This window comes from Thunnus albacares, chromosome 20, assembly GCF_914725855.1.
Source record: "Thunnus albacares chromosome 20, fThuAlb1.1, whole genome shotgun sequence".
Taxonomy (NCBI): Eukaryota; Metazoa; Chordata; class Actinopteri; order Scombriformes; family Scombridae; genus Thunnus; species Thunnus albacares.
The window spans coordinates 11,326,482-11,353,446 of NC_058125.1; the positions used below are offsets into that span (position 1 = coordinate 11,326,482).

At 40.6% G+C, this 26,965-nt stretch overlaps 2 protein-coding genes across 2 annotated transcripts; both read left to right on the forward strand.

The window, feature by feature from the left end:
• On the forward strand, positions 1-2,713 carry LOC122971459 (kallikrein-6-like). The gene is made up of 5 exons (XM_044338107.1): positions 1-149; positions 790-958; positions 1,811-2,082; positions 2,170-2,321; positions 2,492-2,713. The coding sequence occupies exons 1-5, from the start codon at positions 92-94 to the stop codon at positions 2,630-2,632; spliced, it is 792 nt and encodes a 263-aa protein (XP_044194042.1). The 5' UTR covers positions 1-91; the 3' UTR covers positions 2,633-2,713.
• Positions 2,714-4,184: 1,471 nt separating this feature from the next.
• crp1 (C-reactive protein 1) lies at positions 4,185-10,544 on the forward strand. The gene is made up of 4 exons (XM_044336768.1): positions 4,185-4,221; positions 8,046-8,211; positions 8,347-8,425; positions 8,581-10,544. The coding sequence occupies exons 2-4, from the start codon at positions 8,209-8,211 to the stop codon at positions 9,189-9,191; spliced, it is 693 nt and encodes a 230-aa protein (XP_044192703.1). The 5' UTR covers positions 4,185-4,221; positions 8,046-8,208; the 3' UTR covers positions 9,192-10,544.
• The last annotated feature ends 16,421 nt before the right edge of the window (positions 10,545-26,965 follow it).

Sequence of the window (26,965 nt, forward strand, 5' to 3'; positions counted from 1 at the left end):
ATGAAACCTGATTGGTCCAAGCAGGATAAGAGCTGATAAAAAAAACATTTAAAAATGAGCAATGATTTGACCCAGGCATCAGAGAAGTGGAATGAGAAGGAAGACCATGATGAAGAGTTTGATCCCTCTGTTCCTCTTAGCGTCAGCAGGTAAGGTCAACCATTCACTCTGCCTGTTACAAATTCTTCACCTGCTAATCCACTGAGAGCACTACTTAATTCTTTCAGCACTGATCAACACAATACTAATGTGTTGAGAACATGATTTTAAAGTAATTATCAAAAAAACGTATGTATGTTGTAATGTACATTGAGAGAGTTGCATTTTAAGACATTTAGCCTTTGTCTTTAAGTACTCAAGATATGCCATTAACAGGTGTACTTTTTAAAATATTTTAAAATAATGAAAAACAAACTGACAGGGGAGACAATACAATTTAAAAGTTATTTGAGTCTTGAAGTTGGAGCCAAAGTGACAAGCGGGGCAAATCTTCTGAAGCATTCACCACCTGATTTCAACTTCTAATATACTACTATACTACTTCTCCACAATATAATGTATTTATTATTATTATGGTCACTTTTGGGGACATTACATTACCTTTACCACTGACCCAAAAATCAGCTTTTTCCCAATTGGGAACACTGCTTTTGCCCCCCATTGGAACAAATCATCCCCAATTAACTGGTCCTAAGTCTGAAATTTGTCCCCAAAACTAGCCTATGACAGACTACATGCACAAACACACACACACACACACACACTCATCTGTGTTTGTTTTCTCTGTAGTTGCTGGTGTTGTGGACATCCAGAAAAGAGTATTAAATGCAAGTCCTTGCCCTGCTGGTAAGGGTGAGCATTACGTGGTTCTGATGGAACCTGTACATGATGTAGCGTTCTGTGGAGGGAATCTGATCAATCAAGAATGGGTCCTGACTGCTGAGCACTGTAATAAAGGGTAAGAATACTGTTTTTAGACATTGTTAGCTAGAGCATGCAGAATTACCGGTTAGCAAGCCTAACCTAATTGATTAAAATGCACAAAAGTGAACAAAATGAACAGTATTTACACTTCGTGAAACAGTGACCCAAGTTCAACTTCCTTTACGTTCGTACTGCGGCTGCAGCAATCTTGCATCAACCTTATGGTTCCACTAAACCTCTACAGATGTGATATAATTTTGTTCATAGTATGAGCTTAGTAGCCATTTTATGCGTTTACAGCGATTTTTTCGGTTTCCAGTGCTAGTCCGGATTGTGGATGGACTGCTGATATCGACTAATTAGTGCTACGTTGTGTATGTTTAGTTGAATGAAAAAATAAACAATGAACAAGCAGGGAGTTTAGACTAGCTTGCAACTGTTAAGGATCATTATTTCTTATTTGTGCTCACTTTGTCACGGATATAATTAACTAGTGTGAGCATCTCTTTATCAGCTTAGAGGAACCAAGGATTGTTGTTACAAGCAGGATATTATTTCATTTTTGAAAAGTAGAGATAGGATCAGTGTTGTGTTGTCTCACTTTGAAAATCTCTTTAAGCTTGAAGGAAGGCATTAGGGATTTGCCAAAGAGTTGTGCTGCACCTTTGAAAGATGTTTATATACATGAAGGGTAATACAGAGGTCTGGAGACAACTACATTTTATCAATATACTAAATTATGAAATAATAAGCCTGTGGAAAAACAGGGAGAAAAACATCAAATAGGCACTGAACAGTGAGAAACCTCCAAAAATATGCAAACTTGAATTTTGCTTGAAAATATGTGTCTGGTTTAACATGTAACATTTTTTCTCTCTCTTCTCAGAGCGTTTCGTGTGGTTTTGGGCAGACATACATCTGAAGAAGAAATAGTGATGCGGTTTATCGACACAGATGATGGAAAGTATTTCTTTGAAGATGATAACAAACACCGTCATGACATCATGCTTCTTAAACTGCCCAATAAACCCTCAGTGACGCTTCCCATCATCAAAGTCCCTGATATCGGATGTACATCACCTGATGCTTTACCTGAACACAATCCCTACACTATCATAGGATGGTCCTACACAGCTACTGACTCTTCTGGGCAAAAAAGTGAGTAGAAGCCAGACTGCAAGAAATTTGAATATTTTATATTGTAATGTAATACAAAAAGCTATATTTGACTCTTTAAATCCACAGACAAGGATACACCAGACAAGCTGCAATGTGGTGATACTCCACTGCATTCAGACTGCACTGGTCGTAACAAAGATCTCCATGCAGTCAACCGTGAATACGTAAAAGAACATATGATCTGCTCCAAAAGCGTCCTTCACTGTGAAACCTGCAAAGTAAGTATTCCTTAACATGTCCCTCCATTGGTCAAACACTTGTCTTAACCACTAACAGTCTCACCCTCCATCATTGTCTCACCCTCTCTCTTTGTCTCACTCTTTCTCTTTCTGTCTTGACACAACTCTTTTTCATTTTCTCTCTCTCCCTCCATCTCTCATCCACTCAGGGGGACTCTGGTGGCAGTCTGGTGAAGGGTGATATTCTGTATGGAGTGACTGTCGCTGGTACCAAAGTCCCCTCGGGATTTTCTTACTTCATGGATGTCTGTGCATACAGGAAGTGGATTAAAGATACTGCAAAATTCTAAAACTGTCTATAACTGACCAAAGTTCAGTCAACACTGTAACACTGTCTGAAAATAAAGAGATCATAGATCTCCCTAAGAGCATCAATCTGTCTGTTTGTTTGTGGATGACTGAGTGTGATGATTACATTTTTGGTATAACACTGTCACTGTCACCTGCTACATGAAACATCTAATATCACATTGTGAATACGGACATAAGTTATAATAAAAGCCCAAGAACTGCTTTATAAATGTGTTATGCAACACTTGTGCATAACACATGACTTATGAAGTCCTTATGTTGCCCATAGCCTTCAACTAAAGTGTTACCAAGCTGACACAGAAACATACGGCAAACATTGTGATCTGACTCTTGTTTTAAGGGGTCATTTACATGCATGTTATTTGATTCTGAGGAAATTTAAAAATTGAACATCACTCATCATGTGACATCTGAGGAGCAGTGTGGGAGAGAAGACCATAATGATGATCCCAATTTAAGAGTGTGATGACGACCACGCTAAGGAGTGTGATTCCTCTGCTCCTTTTGGTGTCAGCAGGTATTTCACTCCATTTACTCAGAAAAAAATAACTTATTGTTCTAACTTAGTTAACATTTGTTTTGAACTTTTACTGTATTTCAACTGGAACTGTAAAGTCTGTATCGCACTTTTATTCATCAGACACAGTAATCAGTTAGGTCATCCATGGTGCAGCACCTCAGTGATGATGAGATGAGAGTAAGTGTTGTGAAGTCAGCTTGGCCAGATAGCCACATCAATCATCTTTCTCTTAAATATGATTGGGTAGGTATTTATAAGGTAATAAATTCCCTAGTTTAGCCCCACCCAACTGCAACCCAGTAACAAGGCAAGGGAGAGAAACTTTCTAAAGAATTACAAAGGCTATGTCAAAGCCTATGTTCTCAAACTTTTTAGGTGTTTACTATATGCACATTAGATCCCAAATTACATGATTAATAGCCAATCATGGATTTGCCTTTCCAGGGGCTTTAAAGCGTTAGCTTAGCCTCTATGAGTGGTCCCTTGTAGATTACTTACAAACTATCAACAGACTATCAGAAACATAAAAACAACACATCAATAACTAATATCAGTTGACTGAGGCCATTATCTGTTGAATATGAATAATTAGCTTTATTGGAATGAATGTCACAACAACAATATTGCCAAAGCATAAACAGTCAATGAAACAAAATAACATTAACAAAACATTAGGATTGATATATATTAATTATATGTAGTATATCTATCTATCTATCTATATCTATATCTATCTATCTATATATATCTATATCTATATCTATATCTATCTATCTATCTATCTATCTATATATATATATATATATATATATATATATATACACACACACACACACACACACACACACATACATACAGTATATCCTATGCATATATTTGTGTGTGTGTGTGTGTATAACTCATTCACTGTCCCATGCTGTGGCATGTTGATACATATTAGGCAGCAAGACAAGTCCTGCCTCCTCTCTCTCTCTCTCTCTCTCTCTCTCTCTCTCTCTCTCTCTCTCTCTCTCTCTGTGAGTGGGTGTCTGAGAGCGTTTGGAGAGTGTAAGTTTGAGTTTCCTCATTCTTTTTGCTTTTTTTTTTTTTTTTGTCATTTCCTCTGTGTTAATGTGTTCATACTTTATTGCTCTGAATATCAGTGTTTTGATAGAGTAGTTTTGTTGTTTTCTCCGGTGGCAGAGGCGGCATGACTGCAGGTGGCGGCTTTGGTTTGGATAAACTGACCCACCGACATGTGACAAATCTTCCACCACATCACATTTTGGCAAGTGGAAAGGTGCATTTTATCGGTTGCATTGGCCCTTTAAAGATATTTCAACTGGTAAAAGGACTGGTTGAGCTATAGTCTTTAAAATATAACACCTGTGAGTGAATTCAAGTAAATTTGAGGCAGAAAAAAAACCTTTCAGCCCCATATTAGGAACTGGAATCACTTTTTGATAAGTGGAAAACGGCATTTTACGAGTTGTATTGGCGTTACTTGTTATGATAACACTGAGGCTTGCTACATTGTTAGCTAAAGCATGCAGAATTACCGGTTAGCAAGCCTAACTTAATTGATTAAAATGTACAAAAGTGAACAAAATGAACAGTATTTACGCTTCGTGAAACAGTGACCCAAGTTCAACTTCCTTCACGTTCGTACTGCGGCTGCAGCAATCTTGCATCAACCTTATGGTTCTACTAAACCTCTACAGATGTTATATAATTTTCTTCATAGTATGCGCTTAGTAGCCATTTTATGCGTTTACGGCGGTTTTTTCGGTTTCCAGTGCTAGTCCGGATTGTGGATGGACTGCTGATATCGACTAATTAGTGCTACGCTGTGTGGACATTGCTAACCAGTACGTTATGTTTAGTTGAATGAAAAAATAAACAATGAACGAGCAGGTAGTAATATTATGTCTTGGCTGTCTGTCTAAGGTTTTTCTGTTTACGCTACTGCTTTGAAGTTAGTCGTGGTTCTTCAACTTGTCTTTCCTCTGGTTGAGGGATGAGAATGATGGTTTCTCTATTTCTTCTACCAGCAAGGTCTAGTAAGATACTGCTCCAATAAGGTTTTAAAACTTATGGTGTTGAAGGTCTGACAAACCCAAAAATGCCCTTCAAAGATTAATAGAAAGATTACTAGATGAATTGATTAGTTGCCAACCATATTTTGATAATCAATTAATCATATTGTGTCATTTAAAAAAAAAAAAAAATCCAAATTCTCTGATTTCAGCTTCTCAGATGTGAATATTTTCTGGTCTCTTTAGTCCTCTATGACAGTAAACTGAATATCTGTTGGTATTGTTGGTCAGGACAAAACAACATTTGAGGAAGTCACCTTGGGCTTTGGGAAACAATGACTGAGAAAATGATAAAACACATTAATTGATAATGAAAAAAGTTTAGTCACAGCCCTAAAATAAATTCTGTTTTTTTTGTGTTGTGTGTGACCATTGCTTCCATGTGTTTATTTAATATTATGACTGTTACTGTTGTCATGAGTGTTTAATAAACATTTAATTCATTAATGTCTACATGTCTCATTAATAAACAAATAATAATTACAATTTCAATTTAAAGCTGTTACACTGAGTAAGAAAAGTCTGTAATATTATTTAATAGCCATAAGTAAGTCCGATATTTGATATAACTATGAAATTACATATCAAGTTTTGTTTTGCTTTACTATTATTTGTCTTTATGTGCTGTTTTTGACTTCAGGGCTCATTTGCATGAAGAATTATATGGGGTTTTTTTTCTTTTAAATTGCTAGATTCAGTTCAAAACTGCTTCAGTCTCTCTCTCTCTCTCTCTCTCTCTCACACACACACACACACACACTGATACAAAGGCACACTAAGGTACTGGCATGCATAAACACACACACAAACCTCCCTCCTCGTCTCCTCCTCTCTTCAAATTAAGTTGTGTAGAAAAAGTGTTAGCTTATTTGAATATACTTCCCAGCATGCATTGGGGTGAAAGAAATGAACAATGGGTGTCCAGAAACCCTTTTGTCTGAACAACGTGTCTCAGAGGAGTCAGATGATGATCAACATGAAAACAATGTAAGTCATGATGAAGATAGATATGCACTTTAAAAAAAAAAAAAAAAAAAAAAAGATTTTTTCATCAGATAATAGCATATCTGAATAGTCCAGTGGTAAAAGGCTTTTAGATCCCAAAGTTGTGAGTTTGATTCTTGTTAAGGGCAACACTCATAAGAGTTGAAGGTGAGAAAAACGCAGACGCATAAAAGGCAATCTGCTGACTGAGACAGCAAAACACAGTCCTTCTGATAAGATCCCTCTCCCTCTCTCTTTATCTGTTATTCAACTCCAACCTTCAGGCTTTATTAACAATTCAAAACTGCCTGTATCTCATAAACACAAACAAACAATAAATACAAAAAACAACATAACATACAGCCATGCACTGGCACAAACACAAACAACCCCTCCTTGCCATGTTGTCTCCTCTTCAAATTAAGTTGTTTAGAAACAGTGTTAACTTATATGAATATACTTCCCAGCATGCATTGCAGTGGTGTGAAAATTGTCCAGAAAACCTTTTTTTCTGGATAATTTACATGATAGAGGCCATTGTCTGTCTAAACATGTGTGTCAGAGGAGTCATGGTTTTCTCTCTGATTGACATTAGATATGCATGTTATTGACTTGCCTCACACTGGCACAGTAGTTGATTTTGTACAACTTCATCTGCAAGTGATGCTACAACATCAAAAGAAAGTGCTGTGGGAGCAGCAGCTTGCAGCTGCTAGCAGTCTAATCAACCAGCACCTTTTAAATGCATGTTGTAGTTGAAATTGCACTTAGCAAAGTAATCAGCTATTTACAAACAGTATCAACCAATCAGCATCTTGCATTGCAAGACTGTGGAAACTAGTTCCCAGTAAAAAAAATATTAGTACCATCTACCTGCTAATCCATGTCATCTCTTCACATATCAAATATTGATACATATTAAAATGGTGAATAGACACCATGGATTTAAATGATTTTAGCAATATCTCTAAAAGTGTCTACATTGGGATCATACAGTCTATGATTAGGATATAAAGATGGGAAGGACTTGCATTATATTTAAAACCCTACAAAAAGATAGTTTAGACTGTGGACATCAACTGAGAACCCGCTTATTAAACAGTGAATACCTGAGTCTAAAGGCAAAATAACAGAAAGAGCCCTGGATTATATTCAGGCCATCTGGGGTTAAAGTTCACTTTTCTTCCTGCCATATGCATCATTTTCCTGTGTTAGCAATACAGTTAGCAACTGTCAGGCCTCTATATACCTCTGTAAATTGGATTATGCTTTTTTGAGAATGCTAATCAGAATCAGAAACAGGTTAAGGCCAAGACATTTTGACTGTCAGCTCTGTATAGATTTGATTTGTGTAGCTTCCTTTGAAATTGTGGTCTACTGCAGAGCCACTGTAGGTGATTATTTTGTCAGATTTGCCAACAAATCAGTGTCACTATCAACTTAGTGTCCTGAGGTTTTAGGTTTGGTTAAACAAATGCAGTTGTCCTCCTCTGCATAAAAGATACTCCAATATTCTCAGTTACTGATATCCCAAAACATTATCTATTAGCCGCAAGAGAAAAAATATGTCTTTTTGTAATTTGGGTGAACTGACCCTTTGAGATTCCCAAATAAACATACTGACAACAAACACAGAGTGACATCACAGCCTAAAACTCTAAAGTGTCATAGATATAAAGCTAGAGACATCTGCTTGCTAAAAATCATTTGCCCTGCTGTAAACACTGTAGGCTGGTCTATCATGTGATACAGACACACATAGGTGAAGTGTGTGCGTGTGTGTGTGTGTGTGTGTGTGTGTGTGTGCATCAGTCACACAGACAGGACAGTGTCATCCAACCCTCACACACCAGGCCTATTGTCAAAGCATCCACTGAAGAGCTGACGTCATGGCCTGTGCTAGGAGGGAAGAGGACTGAGCACTGGAGCATTATGGGACTGACTTAGCAACACAGAAGAACAACAAAACATCAAAATGGTAAGAAAAGCTGTTTTCCTTTGTAACTTTTCACATAATTTAGTCTCTGACTTCAGTGTTCGATAATCAGTATGAGTTTGTTTTGCCTTGTTATCAGATGATGGCTGATCATGGATGTCCTGTGTGTGTTTGCAGAGTGTCAACAGTGACATGTTTGCTGTGGTTCTGCTTGGTGTCTTTGGTTTCTCTTTGACTCTCCCCTCAGCTACACAAAGTATGGTTTTAAGAACAGAATTTCATTAGAAAAAAAATTATAATTTTACTTAGATTTGTGCACAATCATCATCTTCAGAAGTATACTTATGTTGGTCACAAACTGATAGAGTTAGAGTCTTATTAATTCTGTCTTTCCTGTCTGTTTTGTTCCAGTGGGTTTAACTGACAAAGTCCTGGTCTTCCCATATGAGACGGACTTCAGCTTCGTGGCCCTGATCCCCCAGAAGGAGATGGGGCTGAGGGCCTTCACCCTCTGCATGCGTGTGGCCACTGAGCTGCCAGAAGAACGTCAGATCATCCTGTTCGCCTACCGCACAGCTGACTATGACGAACTCAACGTGTGGCGTGAGAAGGACGGACGCGTCTCCTTTTATATGAGTGGTGACGGCGTCTTCTTCAACCTGCCACCCCTCACCACCTTCCGTACCAGCCTCTGCCTGACCTGGGAGTCTCGCACTGGCCTCGCTGCTTTTTGGGTGGAAGGGAAGCGCAGCACCTACCAGGTCTACAAACCTGGACACTCCATCCGCCCAAAAGGCAGCATCATTTTGGGGCAGGACCCAGACAAACACCTGGGGGGCTTAGAGGCCGTGCAGAGCTTTGTAGGGGAGATGACCGATCTGAATATGTGGGACTTTGTGCTCTCCAGGAGCATGATCCAGGCCTGGCACTATGGGCACAGGGTCCCTAAAGGCAACATCTTTGACTGGGGCACTATTGATTTTGAGCTGAACGGGAACGTGATGGTGGTGGATGATGACTGACTCAGTGCGGAGTCGAATGCAGAGAAGGATGAGGCTTCAGAGATCTGTGTTCAACTGATACTGATATGTGTGATTGTCTTTCTTAGATTCAGTATTGTTTTATGTTAAGGCCCTTCAGTTGTTCCTCTGCAGAAGTGTTTGGGGAGATCAGTATCTTGGTAGCTTACAACTATTTTCAGCAGCAATGCAAGTAAATGCATGGTGGTGCACAAAGATCAGTAGTCAGTTGTTTTACATCAGCTATTCTATGCATCACTTTAACCTTTTGCTAAATGTTAACCTAATTTATGATCTTTTAAAAGTCATACATATCTCAAACTGTCATCATTTGCTGCAAGAGAAAACTGGTGAGAATCAAGCACATATTGTTGATGTGCCAGATGTATCCATAGGGTGGCACTCTGCACTAATTCACATCAAACAGAAAGTTCAGTCAAACAGAGCTTGATCATACAAGCTAATTTGATTTGGGATAGTTGATTAACTGAGGCCACAATAGCTGATTAAAAGCTTAAGAAAAAGTGCTTAATTACTACAATCCAGACTCATTTGGAATTATTCAATTTTGTTTGCAGTAGATGAAGATTTTGAGAATAAAGAAGACATCAGCATACATTACCATAATGCATTTAAGAGCAAACCACAACAGACTTTATATAAGATGCATTTTAAAATTGACAACTGCAATGCTACTATCAGTTAAAGGTAAAGGATGATTTCAGTAAAATTAAAGTGTCCTTTTTTTTGTTGAAATATAACATATTGTAACTAAAAAAAGAAAGAAAAAAGAAAACTCTATCTACTGTACTGTAATTTTCCCACATTTGTTTTTGCAGGCTGTTTGTCCACTGATGTCGATTATAAAAATGTGAATGAGATACATACATTCATACAATAGAATTCATTTATTGTCATTGCACAAAGGACAACAAAACTGAGTCGCAACGGTGCATTCACACATAACAAACAGCTATTAAAGATAGAAAAAGAGTCCAAACTAAACTAATTTAAGGTGCTAAATATATAATCTATAATATACCGTATGCTGTAACCTATAAAACTAAGATAAAAAAAATTATTAGCAGTAAAACATTAATTAAATTAAAAATTAAAACAGCAAACTGGGGGGATGCATTATTTCTACAGTAGACTTAATGATTTAACTGCACTCAGAGACAAATAGCAATTATCATGTTTAAAATCCATTGCCATAATGTTGCCTTTGGTTAGCATACTTACTCATGAATTTTCCATGTTTCAACTGATGTAAGAACGCTTTTGGGTCTGAAATAGAATCTTGCCATGTGCATAACTAATAATGTTTGTAATTAAAGAGAATATTTCTTCTTTGAACTCTTGCAGCTTCCTTTCTATAACCATCGTCTTTTGACGTATTCTAAAGATATAATCACTTGAATACATAATTCCAAAAGGGGAGTAATTATATTTGTTTTGTCTTGTTTTTTTTATTGAGGAAATAATCGTATACATGTTTTAAAAGAATTGCACCTGTTCATCTGGAGAAGTCCTTAAAGACAGAAAAATGTTTTATGGAGAAAGTGGAAATGACATTTCTTAGATGGATTGTCATTTTCATAAATTTTGTATTCCTTGTGCTCCATTGATGAAATCTCAAATTTCAGAAGACCATTTTCCAGACCATTTTTTATCTACCTAAATAACCTGTCCCCATAATTTCCAATTTCTCCAGCACTCCTCAGTAAACCATGGCAAAGAGACATAATAAGATGGATGTGTTACATGTTACTTGCAGAAATCAAGTCATATGGAGTTGCTTCACTAACAAAGACCCCTCAGAATAAGCTCAAGGTCATATCCTCTCCATCCAAGTGTAACACAGTAACCCTAAGTTCCAGTGTGACGTCTCCATGGCTCTGTGCACTCACTCGCTCTCCCTGCCTGCACCACCATCGTGACCTCCTTGCAGAGACGAGGGAGAAGAAGTTTCCAGCGCGCAGCCCAGGCTCCCTTGAGGGTGGGAAAGTGCTGCGTTCCGAGTGTATGTTTATTCCGACCAAATCACCCGTCGGCTCTCTCGCAGCAGCTAAATAAGGAGAAGGCAGGGCCAATGAGTTCTGACTGCGGGTCAGCAGCCAAATGTTCCACCTTCTTGGATGTTGCAATGCATCAATCGCAGTGCCCACTCACTGTGTGGTAACACCTTTGTGGACCATCTGCCCAAGCCTGGATTCTCATCAGCCCTCTGGTACACACACACACACACACACACACACACACACACACACACACACAGAGAGAGAGAGAGAGAGAGAGAGAGCCTGCTATGTCCTTCTTTTTGCATTTCTGCCCAAGAGGGGTACTAATTCTTCTTCATACATGCACATGAAAAAAATCCCACTTATAAAGGTTTAACTGTGTTTCAATTTAAAAAGACTCATCAAAAGTCTAATTTCTAAACATTTCTCTTCATAGAAAATTATATTTTTCTTTTATAAACACTTGACACCTTTTCATTTCATTGCATCAGATTTTTTATGCAGAAAGGTTAAAATGATAGGGCCGCACACTCCACTGTTTCTGCACCAAAAAAAAAAGGGATTTCAAGTATTTAACAGCAGGACACAATCAGTGGCCGGTCCTCTCCACTGAGTGGATAATTATTCCTTCTGTGTCCTGTATTGCATGTATTATCCAACTGAGCAAACAGTTGCAGGGCTCCTTGTCCTGCTTGCGGACAGGGCCGCCAGTGTGGGCCTGTGAGATCTGCATATTGGCCCATGGTGGTTTAAGCTGTCTGAGGCAAGGCGGTGCCACTGACTGTATGTCCATGCGTGTGGAGCTGGTGAAATGTCTTCCACGCGAGAGGAGATAGACGGCAAGAGGGAGCCCCGCGTGAGCTGGGCGAGGGGAGACAGAAGGAGGGCCGTTCTGGATTCCTTCGAGCAACTCCAAATAGATTTCCAGGCAAAACATATTTGCATACGCAAGACAGTGCTACGAGCTATCTGAGTGAGCTGTGGCATGTGTGCATTGAACAGATGGATAATTTTTTTAGAGCTTTCTTGCAGAAATTTCAGCCCATTAAATTGAGATCTTGGGCATTATTCAGCCTGCTTTTGTTCATGAGGCTGACAAAGAATCATCAGGATCAAGTTGCTCTTGTTAATCAGATTTGGCACATGATTCCCAAGAGATGAATCAAAAGCGTTAAAGGAAATCTATATAATTTAAAGCTTTCTTCAATATATACTTGTGGGAATCTGTGCATTATAACAAATCAAGACATGTGAGCACACAGCAAAGGGAAGTGAATTTTTGGTTTTATGGTTTTATGGCACAATTGTGCAATTGTGTTTTATGGCACAATTTGATAAAATTGTGCCATAAAACCATAAAACCAAACACTAACAACATAGAAACTTCACTGAACTGCGAAACAACAGAAATTCATCCCTAAAAATGAATGCGCTTGCTCATGGTCATCTTTAGCCTGCTGTAGGAAACTAGAAGTCAAAAGAAGATGAATACAGGCTTCTGACTTGTCCACAACAGTCTTGATTTAAATTTTGTCTAGCCATAAGTTGGCTTTTTTGAGGAAAAGCTTAAGTGAAAATGCACACATTCAGAGGGGAATCAAAAATCTTATGACTTTCACATGAATTCAAATTCTATTAAATGAATCTGTTATTTAGCAAATGTTCACCAGAAGCCTGATGGAGTGTGAAGATAAGACCCAAATGTGAGTTTCCTCCCTTACTCTACACTGCTCTCTTTCTCTCTCGGAGGTTGTAATCTGCCAGTATGGTCGCTCGTCCTCCCCCTCTGGGCTGTATGAAAAATTCACCAGGCCTTCCCATTAGAGTCAGTCTGAATCAGGGAACAGGCGTTACAGTGGCCACACACATGACACTTTTATCACTCGACACTTTGCAACGCAAATGTTATGTTTATGAAACACAAAATCACAGCAGTCGCAAATTTTTTCACTGCAGGTCAGGTCAAGCCCAGGCTATATATACTGTACGTACAGATGCACACAGTCTACCATCAGCAGTCCCGAACTGTTAAAAACAGATGGACTATAACCTTTTCAGTGCAAGCTTTTCACACTGATGGTGCGAGGCCTGACCTTTACTGTGTTTGACTGTGAGAGCAGTTGGCTCCGTCCGGTGCGATACCTCCAGGCAGGACGGCTAAAACCGCGCTAACTACCTCTGAGCATGTACTGTATGTCCAGTGTCAGGAGGACTAGCGTTGAGTCACTGTGGGTGAACAGGGGACGGATAGAATTACAGGAACACCTGATGAGACAGTTGTCCTGCAATCACTACTACCTTTATGAAATATAAAATGTTCAGAGATTGTAGACTGTGTCAGAAGGCATGTTTTGTAGTTTTGTTTATATTTAGCGCTGAAATAATTATCTGGTTAGTTGCTTGACTTAAACCTTACATGCAAAGTCAGTATGCAGCTTGTACACTTATAACATTTGTGGCTTGGGAGGAGCTTTATCAAGTCTGAGAAAATTACTCAACATCATGACATCATCTGAGTAATGTTGATGGGGCTCAGAGACAACACATTTTTAACAGAAAGCCTGTCAAGTTGCATTATGGGAAGTGTATGATCCAATGATTTTGGATCCAATTAGAGACTACAAGTCTAGATATCTCAGCCTCTGCTGCTTTCATTTTGACTGTTCTTTCAAAAATCTGTTTTTTGTGAGTCCCCCAACTTTATAGAAGAGAAATATTAAATCACTGGAGTAACCCTTTAATTGATTTGAATTGATTACGCATCATTTCTTCAAGCAAGATTCGCTGGTTCCAGCCTGTTAAAGATAAGTTTAACTTTATTGATCTCAGGAGGGAAATTGGATGCATTACAGCAGCACAAGAATCCTGGTGGGCATAAATATATGTGCAAAACCAACAGTGCAATTATCTTAAATCCAAATCAAAGTGGCATAGTAGATAGTAATAGATACAATATGAATGGAATGAACATTAACAGAATCTGTTTTATAGATTACCATTTATACATAGATGGATGTTATATAGTGAAGTATGATGTGAATAAAAACTATAAATATATACATACAATATATATACACATACATACAGTAAATACTGTACATTGTGATATGTCTATAAAACATATATGAGTGTCAATATGCATTACATTAATTAAAATAAAGAGATAACAAAAAATCCTCAACCTGGATTTTCTCAGATTTATATCTAATGTTTGCAATTTAAATTTCAAGATGCCACTTTTGCCTCTTGTTTTGACCTTTTATAGATGAAACAATTAATTGATTAGTCAAAAAAATGATAATGAATTAATTAGTTGCAGCCATAATTACACTGGCAAATGTTCCTGCTTTCTTGTCCATATCCTGCAGATACCTCGTGTGTTGGATGTGATGAATTCACAAAAAAAGGATTATTTCCATAGGATGGCAATGCAATCAGTAGTGACGTTGGCGTGCATGCTAACAGTGCAGGGATGACTGTCTGACAAAACAAGAAAGTGCTGTAATGAAAAATCAAAGAATATATCCTTACAGAATGTACTGTAAAAAGTATATTTAACAAATACACCATACAAAATAAATAAAACTTTATCACATCCTTCCTGTACCAACTCCTCTCACTGTTTTCCTGCCTCCTCCACCCCAAAGGAACGAGGCATCAGAGAGTAAAAGAGAGCAAGTGCCTCTGTGGTTGAATGCGTTGTGGCTTTTAGCAGTGAATTCCCCTCCGTCGCCTCTGGGCTGGCCTCTCCTGTGAACATATGAGCCGTGCCACAGCGTGTGGCGCTGGGAGATGGTCCAGGGCCTCCTGATTAAATATTACAGCCCTCTAAATGGATGGAGATTAGCCTCTGTGGGAATGTTAGGGCTTAATTTACCCCCCGGCCAGAAGTGTGTGAGAGAGTGTGTGTGTCTGTGTAGATGTGAAAGGAAAAGCAGGGAGGGTAGGGGTTGTTGTACATGTGCCCCAGTGTAAATGGATTGCATGTTTCCAGGAGTAGGTCAGGAGAGGATGTACTGCGGTTTCATGGAATGAATGTTCTGAAATGGTTCAGAGGTGCCAGCAGGATGACAGGATCTGTCTTGTCCACTCATACAAATTAAATTTAAATAAAATGAAACCTTCGTTACATGTCAACTGCAAGCTTTTTATTTTCATCCTCATTTTTGCTCTTTTAAATTCGATTGTGTGGAAGAATTACAAGATCATTCTCTTTCAGTTATGCGTGAAGCGGCATTCAAGTTCCAATACAGGATGTGATTAATGTCTTAAACCAGGATATCAAACTGAAGAAGAAACATAGTTTAATGTTAAAGAACCAGATGAAAATAAATGGAGGATAAACAGGAGAACACAGCGGTTCAGTGACTTAAGAAGACCTCTTATAACAGACATCGTTTGATCACTGATCCACACTCGCAGAAGGCTCAGTAGTTCTGGATCTTATAACCTGTATCATCCTTACACAGCACTCAATAAATCTTTCTCAACTACACTTCAGCTACACAGTGCTCAGTTCACAACGTCTGTAAACAGCAGTTCAGAATATCCACTCTATGAATTCTTGTTATTTTCACAGATAAAATGTAATTATATAGCAGAAATTGAAACAAACAGAGAGAGATGACAGATAAAATGTTGATATCCCTGACATCTGTGTGGCAGGGATGAAGGAAATATATCATCTTCTTTTTCATTTAGCAAGCAGGCTTGAATCCATCACATGATAGGTGGGATAATGGATATTAATTTATTTAATTGACATGTTTTCAACATATTTAAAAAATAATGCAGGAATAAAGTAGAAAGCTACAACGAGAATAAACAATCTGAATGATCGACAGTAACATGTTCATGAGGATATTTGCAGAGAGGAAAATAGATACGTAGAGAAATAGAGAGACAGATAAATAAATAAAATGTATACACTACTGTATGTACCATTAAGATTTAATAAGAAGTAAAGCAAAAAGAAAATGTAAAACATTAAACAAGTTAAAGTTATATATGTGTAGACAATATATACATATATACTGTATATCATGTTTTCTTCAATGTCTCAATTTATTCAATAAACTGTGAATATATTCAATTTTTACACCCAATTGTGTGCTTTTTTCCATCTACACTCCCTAAAAGTACATTGTTTCAAATTTTGAGATTTAGTCTAGGATCATCTGCATGTTTTTTCTTTCTTTGTTCTGTGTGCTGATGTATTTTGGTCTCTGGCTTGATGATAAGGTTCAGTGCAGTGTAAAAAAGCTTTTTGTCTTCAGAATGATGGTCCCATGAAAAACTTAGCTACTCAAGACTGATATATACTAGAATATTAATGCATTTTTTTTTAGCTAATATTTCTCTTTTCCCGGTTCTGAGTTATTCTGGCTGCCTCGTTTTGTGCGCCCTGCAGTCTCCCTCCACCACAAAACATTGCTCACGAATTCATTCTGTTTGACTGCAGGTGTTAATCGTAATAAGGAAATTATTTAATTCACACATATGGAATAAATGACTGTCATTTTAATTGCATGCTGTTTTCTGTGTTCTGTTATGCCATCTCAACATTCGTTCTGAATTATTGATCGGTTGGTTTTGTAGTTCACCACATTTAAAATGCTTTTAAGGATGTGAGTGCTTGTTTTGAGGTCTTTGCATGAAAACCCTGAACTTTATTATTTATAAACACACGTAACCTTTATGGAAAGGGGGATCTATTTAATCACCCACTCTATCCATTCACCTTTAATGAGCATGCGCTTACATAGACAACGTGGTGGTGGCAGTCTGATAAACATATGTTTTTCTCAGTCTTCTTCTGCAGAAGTGCGCATCAGATGTATCACTGCGAGGCCTTAATTCTCTGTTAATTTTCCTCTCATAATGGACAAACACATCCATCAAACACACACTACATATGTGTACAGCATCCACAGATAATAACTGTTCAACATAAACGCACAACATGTGCACATGCACACACACAGAAACACGACGAAACACCATCTCACACATGCACAAACACACATACACACACACACACACACACACACACACAAGCACTCTGCGCCACTGGGCAGGGACTAGCCTGAAAGATTGAAAGCAATTAAAACTATCATCTGCAGTGGCTCTGGGCTGGCCTGTGGCTGCGAGGGGGGAGCTGCCACTGTGCATCAGCCTCTCAGTCTCAGCAACGCGCAGCGACATGAGAGGGAGAGTCGCAGCCCTCTCCGAAAAACACACAGGCACTGCCACAGCTCCCCTCCTAATGCACACACATGTATGCTCACACAGGGCTTTGTCATACAACTGCTATAGAGCTCTTGATCCTGCTGCTGATGTTTCACCTGCTCCTGTGTTTCAGTGTCTTCTTCTTCTGAGAGCTGAACACATGCTGAGGACTAGATCTCAACTCTCGGTGAAGTTGGATAACTCCATGCTCACTGGCTAAGCTGAGCTGTTAAGTTAACACTCTCACAGGGATATTTGTTTTAGGTATACTGTGTTTGGCTTCATAATGGCCTCGCCTGAAGCCCGAGAAGCCGATGTGTCTCCAGAGGTGAAGTAACACAAACAGTGAAGAAAGAAAAGTTACAATGCAATTATTTAAAAAGATTGTGCAAGATGCCTCCAGTGCCCAGATAAATGCTTGGGTTTTTTTTTCTTGTGTGCATGTCTTACTGGTACAAAACGGCAGAGGAAATAGTTGTTGTTCCAGCAAATACTTTTGTGGATTGGGATGCATCATTTGCACATATACAGACACACACACACTTGCACACATAGCTCATCAGTCCGATCTCATTAAATGGGAAGTGCTGTAACTCCAAGCTGTTTGGGCCAAACTTGGAGCAGTTTACCTGCATTCAGATCCCTGGGAATGGTGGCTGTCTGGCTCTGTCTGGACTGGCTCTTAACAAGTCTCCTCAGGACAACCACACCATTATCAACTACTGTTACTGTGTCTCTCTCTTTCTCTTTCTCTCTCTCCGTCCCTTCCCTCCGATCAGCTCTCAACCTGTCACTCTCACTTAACGTCGACATTAGCACCGGTGGTTTCCTCATCCTGGTTCTCTTCATCCCTCCCCGCCTCCATCTCCCCTTGGTGCGTTTGAATACATATCTCCGATATTCAGCCCCTACTTAATTTGACAGGCCCCTGTTTTGTCAGTCTGACAGGCCCATAGCAAGACACTAATAGGCCACAGAGACCACCAGCAAAGGCACCAGCCAGGGAGGCCCCTGCGGTGCCAGTCCCCATCACCCTCCACGTCTCTCGGGGCGATGAAGGCAGGAGAGAGGGGGTCAGGGGTGGGGTGGTCAGGCAGCAGTGCTGTCACACCAGGCCACAGCAGACTGGACCAGGCCTCAGTGCTGACACCCGTCACTGCTCCTCTGTAACTCCCCCCCACCACCACTCAGTATACACACACACACACACACACACAAAAGAGGGTAAAAAGAGCAGCCAGTGGGGGCATCTTGGGATCTAATGACTGCACCTGCCACTCACAGCCATAGCTGCAGTCATCATGGAGATGGCTGCGGAGAGAGGGAATTAACTCCACACTGTTTGTTTGGTGATGGACCCTCGCTGGAGCAGCTGGGTCGGAGATGTGTGTGCAGGCTTATCTGTGTGTGTGTGTGTGTGTTTCCCTTAAGGCCGTCTGTCTGACTGATTGTGACCTGCTACGCTCTGATAACGGTTAATTGGTGGCCGGTGGTGGTCAGAGTAGGTACCCTTAATTTGAGACGGTGGCTATTGTTCTTCTTTTGTGTGCTTGCCAGACAGGTGAGGGAGGAGTCTAAAACAGGACACTGAAGTTAAGGCATAGTCATGACCTGAATTTTTAGCCATGCTAGCGGCGTTGCCCTATGGATTGCAGTGTTTTGTCCAGACTGAAATATTGGATGGATTGCCATGACATTTGGCACAGACACTCATGTTCCCCCCAAGATGAATTTTAATAACTTCGGTGATCCCCTGACTTTTCATTTAGCACCACCATTAGCCAAACATTTATTTGTCACATTTAAACTTTAGTCTATGACCAGCCTCAGCTGTACTTTGTATTAAGCGCTAATTCGCCAATGTTAGCACACTACACTAAAACCGTTTTCTCATATGCACTCTGGACAATGTCACACATGTAGCACACAACAGGAGATTGTCTGTGTCAGACACGTTCTCACCTACTGGATATACTCTATTTGGTTTAGGTGGGGGGTGGTGCCTGGGTAGAGCCTGCAGGAGGCAGGACATGACGTAAACAGTATGATGCAGAAATTGCAGTATTTTGTTTACATCACATCGAAGATTGCGGACGAGGCTACCGACTCATCTGTGATGATGACTGTTTTTGTGTTGATATCAATACTACATGTATTTGGACATATCCACAATATCAACGAAAGAGTGGAAAGCACTATGCAGGCAAGCAGAAAAGAGTACGAAGCAGTTATACTCCGTGACAAGACAGTGAATATCAGAAGCATTATACCTGCTAAGCATTAGTATGTTAGCATTGTCATTGTGAGCATGTTAGAACGCTGAATTTAGCATTTAGCTCAAAGCACTGCTGTTCTTATGTACAGCCTCATATAGCTGCTAGCATGGCTGTAGACCTTTTAATCTGCAGATATGAATGAGGCTTCCTGCTCTCTTCAGTATTCATATCAAGGACTAGATCGAAGGTTTTTAGACTTTTTATTGTATTACTGTGCTCCTATCAGCTTAGTGGTTGGGAAGTTGAGCTTTCTGAGCACATAACAATATTTAGGAGCAAACATTTGATCAATGGAAACCATTTTGTGGTCATATGTAATGAACACTGTCAGAACTCATTCAGCGTGAGTCCTCATTGGGAGGCATAATTCAATACGTATTAGTTAGACATGATTAATGAAATTTTAGATGACAATTTTGAAGTCAGTTAATTTCAGTTAAAAGATTAAAGAATAAATATCCTACGTGATCATTTTAAATCATCCTGGATTCTTCTTGTCCTTGACTTTGACTGTTGACAGGTGCTGTGATAGAGAGAGAGAGACATCCAGAGGACATCAGGGCTGGGATGAGAGCCAGAGACAGGGGGTTGGTTGGGGGACTCCCGAGGTCTTTCGTGTAGTGAATTATTAAGGTTTACTAATACTTCATAAATCCCCTCTTTGTCCTGTCCATTACCGGCCTGTCACATCCTCTCGCCACTGCTAGACTGACTCACTTGCTTCATCTAAATGACAGAAGTTAAACTGTGTTCCAGAGGAGATGGGAGGTGGGGAGGGGGCAACAGCACTCTGCAAGTAGGCCCCAGGGCTGGATGGCTTGGGAAGGGTGCGCATCGGTTTAGATTGTGTGCTTGCATGTGTTGCTGCTTGCGTTTGTGTGTTGTCTTGGGTGTCTTTCTGTTCAAAACTGAAGTTTAAATTTGCACTTTAAGACAGTGAGTGATCAAAAGAGGGAAGTCAGTGTGTATCATTTCTCAGATCCATGCATCCTCATTAACTCCCCACGCATCTACACCACCAGCTCACTCCCTGTCTTCCCCCTTTCCCTCCTCCATCTCCTCCTCCTCCTCCACCCAAAACAGCAAACCTTGCCTCAGTGCGTGCCTGGCGGACTCTCTCCGCGGTCTCGACAGCCGAGCTGGTCGTTGCCCCGAGCGCTGAGGAGCTGTCGCCTCTCATTAGTGTCGCTGTGGCGACCCAGAGTCCTGCCTGCCTGCTCCTTGATTAGAGAGTGAGGTGGATGGAGGGAGTGTGTGTGTGTGTGTGTGTATGTGTGTGCATGAATTTGTGTGTATTTAGTAGAGGATGAGGGGTTGCTACCCCCCCACCCCTCTCCTGCCTGCAGAGCTGCTTTTAAAGATCAGTGATTTGGTCAATTGGCCTGGCAACTCCAATCCCACGGAAGGTCACTGATGACTCAATGGACCAGTCACTGAGGAAGGCTGTCATGTCACTATGCCTGTGTTCATGTTCATGTGTATATGTGTGTGAGAGCTCCCAAGCCTCTACAAAATCAATGAGGACAAAATCTATAAAGTTGTGATCAGGATGTCAAATTCCACAAGATTTCCCAGGCTTGTTTAATTCAAAATTACACCGGAATGACTGAACCATTTAGATCATGTGAACTCGTGGATTGTGTTCAATGCCAGGTTCAAACTACACAATATCAGCCCGATAAAACTATCAAATTTTCATCTGGACTGAAAAATGGATTGTTTTATCCTTTGTAGTGTATCCTAGTGGACGACAACTGATGCTGCATCTGGGATGCCTCACGACGTCCCGACAAAAAGACAAGCATGTCAGAATTGTTTTACCGTCGTTTGCCAAGTACAACAACGTTTTCTGTGATATTGACCAATAGATACAGAGAGCGCTCTTCTGCGCACAACTGAAAATATACTGAGTCAAAAGAGGAATGATGTTGGTGTGGCTCATGCTGTTAGGTGGAACTGTGAAACAGAGGAAAACGCCATTGTTTGTTTACATTCTTGTTCCTGGAAGTCAGTCCCTGGCACCTCCTTCTGATGACATCACGCAGGTCGTGAAAGACGGCAAAGTATGATTGGTCGGGTACCAGCAAGGAGTCTCTTGGCCAAGTAACGGCAAGAATTTATGACTACAATCACTTAATTTGACATAATGACACCTTATCAGACAAAAACATTGTGTAGTTTGAACCTGGCATAACTTTATGTAGAGATGGTCCATAATATGTGTAAATAACAAAAGCAGTGAACAGCTGACCAAATACAGTTTCTGCATGCTTTTCCTGTTTTAATATTATAATACCCTGTAAAGCACTAAATTTGAATGAAAAGGTGCAATACATGGGGAGCCCTGGTGAGCTAGTGGTTGAGGCATGTACCATAAAACTGCAATATCCCTGATCCCTGACCTTGTCATCCCCATCTCTCTATCTCTGTTTCCTCTCTGCATCTCTACTGTGAACTATACAGTAAAGGCAGAAATGTTCTTAAGAGATATGGTGCAATGTTAATGAAACCTTAAACTGGAATTCTGTTAAAAAAAAAATAAACACACAACAAAAAAACAATGCTTTGATTGCCATCTCGTCTTGTAACTTTAAATTGTGATGGATGGTGGCTGACCTTGTGAAAAACTTTGGACAGGCAACTGTCTGCCTGTCTGCTGCTGGATAGCCAGGTCAGTGAGTCGCTAGACCCTGAGGGAGCCATAAATACTGTGTGCGATTTCACTTCCTGTATGCCCTGCCCTGGGCACAGCTGTCCATCTCTGGACAATTTCTCTGCCTAAAGGGAGGACTGACTGGCTCCGCGGACCTTGTACACAAGCTGTCCCATCTGTTTGGGACTGTCTTTCATTCACCCGCTGGAAAACAAAACCAGGCAACTTGCCTTATTTTGAATTTAAAATATAGACTGAGTCATGAGGTTTTAACTGAATAAATATTGATTGCCTTGGTCAAATCAGCTTTAGTTATTCTTAAATCAGCCAAAAAGATTCAATGTTTGATAGGTTAAGAGGACATGTCACATGGTATCAGTGCTGATACCATACCTCAGTTTTGGTATTGATACCAAATAAAAGCCTGACAAGAACTTGCTTTCATAGTCAAAAATTGCAAAAATCCTTTGTAAAGGATGGACTCAAAATAAAGCACAAAAATATCTCACACATTCTCCATCAGCCATCTACTATGTATAACAGTTCCATATCATGGGATGTGAGAGGAAAGAGTCTGCAAGCAGCGGTGAGAATACGCGAGGCTGACAGCCAGTGAGAGGGAAACAAGACTTCCCCCTAGCTATGGCTTCCTGACTTGTTTATTTGCTAACTGGGTGGGGGGTGGGGGGAGGTTGGGTGGGGGAGAGGGTGAACATATGGTTTGCTAAAACATGAACTTGTAGTTGGGAGGCCGAGGCACCCTAAGGGATGGAGCTGACGGGCTTTGGTCCCTGTCTCCCTCAATTCCTCCCGCTTGGACAGCCAGAGCTGAACAGTCGTCCTCCAGGAGCAGCTCAGTGCAGCCTCTCGCTCCGCTCTCTCTCCCTGCTGCCTACCCACGCCCATCCTCAGTCAAGCCCAGAGATGGCGACGGAGGGGGAGGTGAGGGGCCGCTGGCTTTGGGGTGTACGTGGGGGGTGCTCTGGTTGCAGCTGGGAAACTGACTGACACCATGCTCTTGTGCTTGGTCCCAAGAGTGCGGTGCTGCGTTAAGCCCTGTTGCTGAGGGAATAAAAACCCTGGTCCCAGCAAGAGGACATGCTGGTACCGTGGTCCCAACACATAAGGACATTTGCTGTGCATTAGTGTTTAGATTTTGGACACATTTGTCAGGAAACGGATCCTGTGCACTCTGGGAATTTGTCAGAACTCGATGTGAAGATGCTGAGTGAGGTCAGGAGCTTTCATTTTAGGAGTTGAGGGTTGTCAATGACCTACCAGCTACAACAGCTATCTTACACAGATCACTGCACTGAGATAGACAGTTACACACACACACACACTCATACACACACCCTCAAGGTCTATGTGTTTACGGACACACTCACTCCCTGGGATCAAGGCGCTAATATACACACATGGTATCACACACCCTGCGTTGATGAACAAACATATGCACATACTCACATACACTCCCTGTGGGTCAGTGACTTAATATGCACATACTTACACACACACACTGGGTCAGTTGTTGATAGACTTACACATGTACACGCACGCGCACACACATACACCCTGAAGGTCAGCGCCGTGATGGACAGCAGTCCTGATGTGCTCTGACAGAATCGGCTGCTTCCTTTCATTTCCGCTTGCTCTTCCCCCATCAGGTGACACCCACAGGTGCCTTGGCAAAAAGACCCCACCTCCTGCGGGTGTGTTTGGGGGCAGCTGGTGAAAACGGGAGATGGAGACTGTGACGATGAGCGAAAGCGGGCGGCTGAGGCACCAGCTGCTTCCTGTCAATGACCCACAGCACAGGCATCGGTGTGAACTCCACCTCTCTTCATACACACACACACACACACACACAGATATTTGAATGATAAACAGTGAACGTTAGGCATCAGCTGTTTCTCATTCCAAATGAATGCCTCTGACAGACTGATAGTAACAAGCCCCTCTCCCCTACTGATTCAATGCTGTGAAGTTGCATCCATATCTGGTGTTTTTCTAATCGAGTTGAGACTCAGAGAAGGCCGTAGATATCTGCAGAGAAAAATGTAACGAGTCATAGGTCCAGTCATGACCAAATTTTGACATCTGCCCTTTTCAGATATCAACCCAGCTCACTTTGAAGGCTGCATTTTCACCTTGGAAAGCAGCCAGTGTTCATCTATCCTTAATCTGTATAATTGTGTGTGTTCATTTAAGTGTGAAGCTGAAAATGTCTCATTGTGCGCTCCCAGCACTGTTCCCTGACATACTGTGGGGGCAGTTCACCTCATAAAAGGACACTTGTCAATCTTGTCAAGACTTTTGGATGTGGATCTGAAATCTTAAAAGACATCAATAACCTTTTAAAGGGATAGTTTGACATTTTCTGAAATAGACTTAATCCCTTTCTTGCAGAGAGTTAGATGAGAAGATTGATACCACTCTCATGTTTGTCCATTAAACATGAAGGTACAGCCAGCAGGTGGTCAGCTTATCTTAGCGTAAGCACTGGAAACAGAGAGAAACAGCTAGCCTGGTTCTGTCCATAGGTAACAAAATCTGCCTACCAGCACCTCTAAAACGCACTAATTAAAGTCACAGATGCATGCACTTCTATACATACTACAATTGGGGGTCTGTGTACACAGATGCATTCTATGTATGTACTAGAAAACAACGTGGCGACCTCATGACAACAAGATGAAAAGTTCTTTTGTTTGTTGTATCTGGAAGAAAAATAAAATTGTGTGTGGGGCTCAGACTGCTGGCTCCTGTCAATCAAACATGGACACCAACACACACCTCCAGTCTCTGGGATGAAAAGGAGCTTTCCTGATAGTACTTGGCATTCATTTATATGCATTTTACATTTGAGTGTGTCTTTACTAAATGTGAAGCAGCTCAAAAAGTTCCAATTGCAGGGCATTCCCAGTACCTCATTGTCGCCATGGAAGGGCAGTCCTTGGGAAGAAAGAAACTGGATAGTTGCCACTATACATTTTAAAATGTGCCAATATGCTCTCTCAGATTCCACTTGCTGTACTAAATTTGAATCTATTTGTGCATTTTTATTTCCAAACGATGACAGACTGAGCACAGCAATGGTCCATAGAATTATCATGCTCATGTAAGGCGTTGTCGGATGTGGAACCTCTGCCCTCCACCACAGTGGGGGGTCTTGCAGCCACAGTCGGTAATTGAGACTGGCTTCTGGGCTTTGAAGGGCCTGAGAGAAACTTGTGTAAAGCTCCTCTCCATCATTTTCTTTCTTCCTCTTCATTTATCTTTTTATTGCACTTTGTTGCACCATAGGATGCAAAGAAATATGGATATTGTCACCATGACGTCACCAATTAGTTTGTGGACTGCCATTTTTAAAGCTTCGAGTTTGATGATCTGACTGTCGCCATCTTGGATTTTTGGAGCCAGAAGTGACCATATGCTAGCTCCAATGGAGCATAGCGCTCTGAGCTACCCAGGAATGCTCAGAGTCCCTCTGGCAACACTGGATAATCACCAGACTCCTTGAATATGCCCAAGTGCTGCCATCCTGCTCATAGACTATGGACTGGTAGTCTTCTCTGGAGGACTGCATAACTATCCTGATTTATTTGGTTTTTACTCCAGTTTGAATAAAGTGACCAATACGTTTTTGGTCCCTACGATCACAAGCATTGAATCATTTTGCTGGCTTATTATAGAGTAATTTTTGGTGTGTGCACAGTGTGTGTTTGGTCACTGATGTAACTCAGGGGAAAGGTACAGGCAAGCAATTTATTTTGTTTAAAGCTAGAAGTGAAAAAAAGGAAAATCTACTGCATGGTTTGAAAAGAAAACTGTGATGTAAGTTGAAACACTTGTTTGAGAAACAAAAGTAGAGAACACACTTAAGGTGTAAGTTAATATTATTTTTGATTTATTTTTGTCTTACGGTAAAAGTAAGAAATACTTCTTTTGATTTTAAAATGGTTTTTGGGTGTGTTTATTATTTCATAGGTTAAAAAACATATAGTCTACATACCTGTACATTAGACTGTGGTGCTTGTATACTGTGTTAAAGGGTTAGTACATCCAATTATTTGCTATATTGTGGTTTCAAAATATTCAGTTATATCTTGGAGGTATAAGGTTTCTAGAGCGACCCAACATAAATAAGAATAAGTTAATCAGAGTCACTATACCAAAGCTAATTGGGATAAAGAACTCAGGGCCACATCTACATACACAGAGGGTAGACGGGCTACAACTAGGAGGAAGAAAACGGAGACATCAGTCCAATTATATGGAAAATAATGGTTTAGTTCACACAGTAGTCACATACTCGACATTTGAAGCATCTCTGACAGCTGATCATTTTAAAAAATACCATTATCATTCAATTTGCGGAGAGCCCAAGCAGTTTGAGAGACTGTGTTGAGCAGCCAGCCATTGGTTCAAGCCTCTGTTGAAAGTATATGTCCGGCTGAAGTGTCCTTGAGCAAAACACTGAAGCTCTACTTGCTCTGGGACTGCTGGAGCGCATGGAAGGAGAAGAAACACACCAGAAATTTTACATCTAAACTCTAAGCGGTGGAAAATTAGCTCAAACTCACTTATACATGGTGC